The sequence below is a fragment of the Gouania willdenowi genome, chromosome 12 (assembly GCF_900634775.1).
Source record: "Gouania willdenowi chromosome 12, fGouWil2.1, whole genome shotgun sequence".
NCBI lineage: Eukaryota > Metazoa > Chordata > Actinopteri > Blenniiformes > Gobiesocidae > Gouania > Gouania willdenowi.
In genome coordinates, this window is record NC_041055.1 from 26,111,812 (window position 1) to 26,120,302 (window position 8,491).

At 34.2% G+C, this 8,491-nt stretch overlaps 1 protein-coding gene across 1 annotated transcript; it reads left to right on the forward strand.

Annotated features, from left to right (window-relative positions):
* The first annotated feature begins 408 nt into the window (after positions 1 to 408).
* On the forward strand, positions 409 to 5,204 carry mtfp1 (mitochondrial fission process 1). Its single transcript, XM_028463150.1, has 4 exons — positions 409 to 565; positions 2,409 to 2,536; positions 3,381 to 3,613; positions 5,083 to 5,204. Exons 1-4 carry the CDS (start codon positions 496 to 498, stop codon positions 5,150 to 5,152), a joined length of 501 nt encoding a protein of 166 aa, XP_028318951.1. The 5' UTR covers positions 409 to 495; the 3' UTR covers positions 5,153 to 5,204.
* Positions 5,205 to 8,491: the final 3,287 nt, after the last annotated feature.

The window sequence follows — 8,491 nt, forward strand, 5'->3', positions numbered from 1 at the left end:
AAAAAAATAACAAAAATAACATTGGCATAAAAAACACAACAAACAAATGACAAATAAAGGAATATGGTTGTGGTGTGTGGGTTACTGTGGTTACAGTTATTATGCTAGACAGTGGTGATAAAGGACATTAAACAGGCTGACATTTGGTATTTGATTGAATCTTCATGGAAAATTGTGTAAGAAAAACCTAGTTGTGGGCATGTTTACATTAGAGACAGTGGAAGAATTGAGCAAATCATTTTACAGGTGGAACTAAGAGGCAAAAATAAAAAAACATTTAACATTAAAACACAGCTGAAAGATGTTTGTTTTAGTGAAAATACATGTGATCTACTGACATTTTGTAGTGCTTTCCTAAGAGTATAATATATCCTGGTGTTTCACAATGAATGTGGCCACGCCCCCTTCACGATCACCTCCAGAGTGTCGGATTTCAAACACTTTTGACTTTCAGCAGCGCTGCACCGGGAGATGGATTAAAAGCAGGAACACAGCATGGATCCCACCGACGAAAAACCCGGAAAAACGGTGGACATATACCGCGACACGTGGGTTCGCTTTTTAGGTGCGTATCGGTTATATTTATTACTATATTTATGTATTTTCCCTGCTCGTGTTAAATGCTCCTATGAATTAGCAGCAAGGTGAAGGTTGTTAGCTTAGCACGTTAGCTGTTTATAGTTAGCATAGCCTGCTGCTGCTGCTGCTGCTGTGTGTGTACTTTAAAATATCTATTTTAAGGAAGCTCGGCCGTTGAAGGACATTGTGTTTCAATAGAACGTAAATGTGGTTAGCATATCACCTGTTTAGACTGTTTAACAGCATAAAAACGGGGATTATAGAGTTGTTTCTGTGACTGTAGACACAGTTGTGCAAGTTTGAACACTGACTCACGATAACACCATACCGCCCCAAGGCTGCACCTGATTTAAGTCATTTTTATTAACTAAAAGTTTTATTATTTGCTGGTAATACAATGGTAATGTAATGTATTTTTATTTTTTTATTTTTATTTTTTTTTTTAAGGAGGAACAATTAGTTTAAATTGGGAAATAATGGGCATGACAAATCGTGAATGTGGTTAAATTAGCATAAAAATAAGCAAGAAATGTGGTGAAAAGAGGTTAAAAGTGAGAATAATAGGTCAACATACTGTATGCAACATTAGATGGGAAAAGTGGTGGAAAGGGTTTATTAGTGCTGAAAATGTCTTGAAAAAATGTGCAGAAAATGCATTGAAATTTGATGGCGAAGTGGCAGAAATGGAAGTAATATAGCAAAAATGCATTCATTAGAAGGAGCCAAAATATGGCAAGAAAATAAGTTAAAATATGGCAAGTTTGGTGTAGTTGTAGGAAAAGGTGAAAAAAATTAAAAAAATAAGTGAAAATGGGCTCAAATTGTTCAGAAAATTTTTTCAGTTTCTTGAAGGCATCTGGTGACCCCAAATAGCATCCTGACCCCAAGGTTGAGAACTCCCGATCTACTCAGCTGCTGTGGAGTACATCTATAATGTTTCATCACTGATATAATGAATAACATAGATCACGGCAGCATAAAGCTTCTGTCCTCAATGTTAAAGATCTAAAAGCAGGAAAAACGCTGAAGTTTTCAAGTTTGAACTGTTTGCCATGAACCAATGGGGTTCAAAGTGTGCGTGTCATGGTGTGCAAGCGTTAGCACATAACTAAACCAGCTGTTACATTTCACGATATGATACGATAGTTTTCAATAGGAAAAAGACAATAATTGCAGTTGGAAAAAATAACCATCCCTTTGTTTTACTTTAACTCAAGGCATACGTACTCTGGGTATGATATTTTCAACTCAATAGGAATATGAAAAAACAAAATAATCCATCAATAAATAAACAATAACATAAATTAGATCAATTTTACCTATTTAAAGTGCAAAAAATGCTCATCGCAAATATAATTCAAAAACAGAGACTGACGATTCATGCCGGTCCAATATTAAAACCGAATAATGATGTCATCATTAGTCTTCAAAAACATGTTCCTATCTGTGGTGCATGAACATGAACTTTGCACGAGAGGTTTTTAAACCTTTAAGCTTTTTAAACATCAAACTACAACAGTCTACACAGCCCAGATTTTTTTGTTTTTTTTTCATCAATATTAGCATCTGTACATCTTTTGGCAGCAATTTAGACGTTTAAACATTGACTAATATGTTTCCTACAGTTTAAAAAGACATGCTCTCTTTGGACAGATGTAACAGCGATAGAATGACTATTTTACTCTTGCCATTAAAGATAGATCTTGTGACCTTTTAATATTAGTTTTCAAAATAATACTTTCAGTGCACCTACAGTATATATGATAAGGCCATTGCAGTGGACGCTGAGATGATTCAAATGTAACCTGTGGCTGTTTGTGTTCCATCAGGTTATGCCAATGAAGTGGGGGAAGCGTTCCGTGCTTTAGTTCCTGTGAGTGTGGTTTGGGGCAGCTACGCTGTGGCCACAGCGTACGTTACTACAGATGCAGTGGACAAAGGGAAGAAAGCTGCTGTGGTAAAAATACAATGATGATATTTATTAATGACGTATAACATCCTAATAGGCAATAAACATAATCTCCTAATAAAAACCTTTCTAAAGACTTTGATAAATCTTACAAAAGAGAAAAGCAAAAACAATATATTTGTATAGGAGTATCATATAAGAAAAAGTTGGACTGTTGTTTTTTTTTTTTTTTTAAACTCAGATCTTTTAAATTAAAGCTAGGGTAGGCGATTTATTCCAGATACACTTGTTAAGTTTTTGGTTGAAATAGTTTTTATGTCCTGACAGAAATTAAGATCATATGTGCTCTGAAAAAGGAACAAAGAAAATCTGTAATAACTTCGACCAATGGAAAAAAACTAACCGTTTCTTTTAACCAATCATGTCTCCCTGCTCGTTCTCAACCCCTCGCATGCACGAGCTCACACTGAAAGGGCGTCACTGGTGACGGACTTAAAACAGAGTTTTCGGTCATGTTTTTGAACATATATGATGGTAAAGTTTATTGTTTACTTACTGCTGAATGAGACAATGACGTTTCTACACAACACAAGCGATGAGCTGAGCTCCTCTTCTGCAGCAGCTGTGCATGTGAGTGAGACGGAGCACAGGGGGGAGGGGCGTAAAGGCGGAGCCATCAGGGAGGCTACATTCGAAATCATGCTAGCTTTCGAAAATCGCCTACTCTAGCTTTAACATTCTAATAAATACAATCCAGCGTTTAAATAAGTCCTAACCCTTAACTCTAGAGTAAAAACCTGTGTTTTAATCACTCAGCATTTAGCCTTGAATTCTGATTTTAATGTCATATCCATGCTGTCCTTTTTTGCTGATTCACCATCTGTTTCCAAAGGCCCACGGGGACAACCCAGGACGGACAACACGGGTAGCAGTGGCCGTCGTGGACACGTTTGTGTGGCAGGCTCTGGCATCTGTTATTATTCCTGGTTTCACCATCAACCGTGTGTGTGCAGCGTCTTTGTACCTGCTGGGAAAGTCCACTAAGTGGCCCCTGTCTATTCGTAAGTGGACCACCACAGCTATTGGACTCTCCACGATTCCCTTCATTATTACTCCAATAGACAGGTTGGTACCGGCAGTATTTTAGTATTTTATTGAATTATTGATTTTATTTAATATGTAAAAAATGAAAGTGGATGTTTAGTAATCGATAATGCTTTTTGCTATTGTAAGGGATTTAAATGTTTATGTTATAATCAGCTAATTATATAGTTTTCCATCTTTAATTTCACTGTTTTCCTTCTTGGAGGAAAGTGTTTTGTCATTATTAGGTCATTTTTATATAACAGATTTCTGGTGACCCTCAGAAACTTTTTTTTCCTCTAGAATTAGTTTTTGATCATATTTGTTATAATGTGTTACAAAGTGACAATATGCGCCAGCTAAGATATTTTTATACTGCATTTCACTTGAACTAGATTTATATTTGAGAAAGTGAAAGTATATAATATAGTTGTGTTAGTTTGGGTGTCGTGTTTTAATTTGAAAAAAGTAATTAATATTATTATTTAAGCTATGTGTTTAGGTGTAATTTATTCAGACAAGGTTTTTCAGGAATTGTTTTCCCCTGAAAAACCTTGTGTGAATAAACGAAACCATAACATATATTGAAAAAAATAAATGAAAATGAAGTTGCTGGAATTAATTATTTAAGCTCTTGGAAGTTTTTGCCTCTTCCTGTACTGTATGTCTATTTCTGTGATAGTGTGGTTTTTTTGTGTTTTGTTTTGTGCAAAATAGATAAATAATAATATATACAAAAATTATAGTATTAAAAACATAATTTTAAAACATAATTGTATTTTATTTGATTATTATTAGACATTATAGGCGACCCCCCCCAGGTTGAAAAATTCTGGCCTAAAGAGTCTCACCTAGGGCTGGGCAAAAAATTTATTTAACCGATTTATCGAATTTGTAGATAAAAAAACGATTTTTATTTTGCAAATTCAAGTTTAAACTTTTTTTTAAAAAAAAATGTATTTTAATTCATTAGAATTTTCTCTAATTTGAAATTTTTTGTTTTTTTTTTTTCACCTCAGTTTTTTCGGACTTTTTTGAGTAGGCTATATGTGTGCCACAGGCATGTTTAATATTTTATTCGCACTACGCTGAGATGCTAAAGGAAGAGTTTATTATTTTTTTTAATTGTAATGTTATATGTTATAAAATATGTAGTTATATGATTTCCTAATCAGAAATTTTAAGCTATAGCTGTGAAGTTGCTGTTACACTTTTGCTTCAACCTGGGTTAAAGCTTGAAATAGTTGAATGACAGAGCCTCGTTTACTTTTTTTGTATCTTGAGAACAATCACAGCAATAAAGTTGCACTTTTGACAATATATCTGATGTCTGCAGTCATTTTTAAGTGCATAGAAAAAATGAAAATCGAATCGAAACTCAAATTTTTCTTCTTTCAATTTATTTTTGGGCTAAATCGCCCAGCCCTAGTCTCACCACATTAATAAATGGATCCAGCATTAATGTGTTTAGCCCTAAAATAATAATGCTCTCCTGGCTCTGATCTAAACAGATCAGTGGATTTCCTGCTGGACTCAAGTCTTCGGAAGATTTACAACGAGGAGGAGAAGAAACAGGAATAAGGAGGAGGATGTGGACGAACTAAGACGGGACGGGAGCAAGTCCATATTTAGTCAAAAACACTAATTGATGGACAAATGCTACATTATTATTAAGTCATTTGTTAATAAGTCTGGGTTATCGTGAAATGTGAAATCCTGCATAGTGACGTGTCTGTTTGGAGATGCTGAATTTTGACTTCTCAGGGTTTTCTGGGTATCAGCAGCAGTGAATTTATGTTTCCTTTGCAATAACACAGAGTTATGTTACACAGTTTTATTTCTGTGTCAGTGTTTTTCAACTCTATTCAAAGTTGCTGTCATATTCAAGCAATGAAGAATATCAATATTTCAATATATTTTCACCATTTTCCACCAGGTATTTTAGGGTGCTTTATTTCTCACATTGGCACTGGCCTTAATTATGGCAGGATAATTTACCCTAGCATAAATTAAAGTGAAATTCAGTCAACACACAATCTGTCATGAAACACTTATCTTTATCATAAGGAGTTTACGCACTAAACAACACTTTTATTGTGAAAAAGTGACACGTTCTACTTTCTTAAAGCCTCTGACGCTCAGACGCAGACTTTTGCAACTTTTTTTTGTTTTCCTTTTGTGTTGATCGGTCACAATGCTGTATAAGAACAGAAATAATAGCTTTAAATTAGCCATTTATAACGTACTGTAGCACTTCTCACACCAGGTTTATTTCTATGCATAACACTGTTTAAAGGGATACGGGGAAAAAAAATGGACACTATTGGTTCAGAATTGCCAAGCACTTTGGGCAACTATTGATCATCTGTATGTCACACTTGAACTATGCAAGGGAGTAACTGTTAGCATTAGCACGTAGCAGAGGTTGCATTGAAAACCAATGTGTTACATGATTTCACAATAAAATATAAAAAGGGAACCATTAGCAGTTGTTTCGTTGTGTCACAAGTTACAGTTTTATTTGTACTTTCCTGAAAGTTTTGTTACATTAATGTTATTGTAGAATATGCTGGAATAGGAAGAACATTCTACATGTGCATTAAAAGTCTTCATATAGTGGTATAGGACGGAAATAGTGGCAAGTTTCCAGTATGCAATCCATTCTTTCAGTTTAAGAGTCTATGTTGGTTTGTGTCTGTTATTGATCGAACATAAAAACCAGCCTTGTCTGAAATCAATGTATTTTGCTTTAAATATCACAATTTAGTACCATTGCCATTATTAGCCATAAGATCACTGTATGTTATCTACTGTTGCATGCTGTTTTCCACAAGAATATTCACTTTTTGGATTTCTGTGTTGTCAATTTTTCAGCCTTAAGTGAAAACTATAAAAGTCAAACCTCTGTTTTTGTTTACTGTTGGAGATTATTTTTCCAAATGAGAAACTGTTGAAAAAGCCGCTGTCATCTGAGGGGACGTGTGAACACTGGGCGACCAGCATTGTCTCTGCACACTGTAGTGAAAAATAAATGTGATACAAACATCAGTTTTAGGTGTTTTCTTTCACGTAATAACGAGTAGAAGCGTTCCCAGCTCTGTGTCAGAAAATTATCACGTTTTCGCGCAGGTTTTGGGTTAAAAAATAAAAACTTTTTTTCCACTGTAATTTCCAGTTGCATTGTTAAAATATGATCTCCTTACAGATGGATTTGAACCACAAGTTAAGTGTTCACCAGACGCCTTTAAGAAACTAAGATTTTTTTGAGCAATTTGAGCCAAATTTTGCATATTTTTACCCTTTTTCTGCTACTACACCCTACTTGCCATATTTTAACCTCCTCTCATCACTTTTTTTGCCATATTTTTGCTCTTTTTAATGGTCCATTTCTGACACTTCTCCATCAAATTTCAATGCCTTTCCTGCACATTTTTTTCCACTTTCAAAACATGTTTGGCACTTATAAACCTTTTCCACCACTTTTTTCCAACTAATGTCACATATGTCGACCCATTATTGACACTTTTAACTTCCTTTCACCATATTTCATGCTGATATTTGCCAATTTAACCTCATTCATGATTTGTCATGCCCATTATTTGCCAGTTTAAACTAATTGTTCCTACTTCCTAAATTACATTACATTTCTGTCACTTTTAAGCCAATATTGACATTTTTTAACAATTTTTACTCTTAATTTGTAACTTTTAACCAATTTCTGTGGTTTTTAAAACTCCATTTCACCACTTTTTCCACTACTTTAGTCACTTTTAACCCAATTTTATTTTTGATTAAAACAAGATGACTATGGCAAAAAAAATAAAATAATAATAATAAACTTCCTGTATAACAGTGGATTTTATTCAGATGAATAAATAAATGTGGTTATCACAAATTCATAGAAAAATAACTATAATTTTGCTGAGTTTATGGATGGGTCCCAAAAATATCTCCCCTTTATTTCCCCTTATAGATGGCCCTGTATCCAAATAATAATAATAATAATAAATTTTATTTAAAAGCACCTTTCAGGCCACCCAAGGACACTTTACAATAAAAACAAAATAAAACAGAATAATAAAAACAGTGCAATACATTAAAAACAGTAAATACAGAGAAAAGAAAGGCATTGAAGGGATGATAATTTACAGAGAGTGGCCATGTGACTGTTCTTCAATGTTCATGTCTGTGTTCAACCTCCTTTAGCTACAGAGGGAGTCCCCAGGTCTCTGGAACCTTTATTTTGGGGGTCCTTGGCTAAAAAGGTTGAGAAGCACCGGTTTAGCCAATGAAAACACAGCATATACATGGATATTTAACAACTCAGCTGGAACAGTTTGCCTTTGATTGAGTCTGAGGAGATCACAGCTGATTCCACTCCTGCTAACGAGGTTCCACCTTTAAAGCAAATAGAGCATCGCAGTGGTGCACAGTCATGTTTGTTCTTTCTCTACTGATACTGGCCTTTTTGGCCCTAACAAGTGCTCAGACAGGTGAGAAAGTACTGCAAAAGTCTTATTTTAATGCTGAGGTGAAAGTAACAAGTAATCATGTTAATGTAATTGAGTTGTTTTTTTTTTGTTTTTTTCCAGTCTATTTATAAATCAGTAGTTTTACTTGTACTTAAGGACGTTTTAAAATAAGTAATTTTACATTTCTACACCCAATCATTACTGAGTAATTTTTTTTTTCTTGTTTTAAAATGATCAATTGAGATTGTGAAACTATAAAAAATAACAAATAAGTCATATGTGCATAGTTACACCCAGACACTTTCTTCAGTACAAATTGTTTTTGTTTATTAACTTATGACGTTACCCACATGGCACTGTTGTAAAAATGTAGCTATTCTTAAACTGAAAGTTATTTTTGATTTGAATTCATCAGTTTTATTTCATTTTAAAAAGAATTGTACATTTT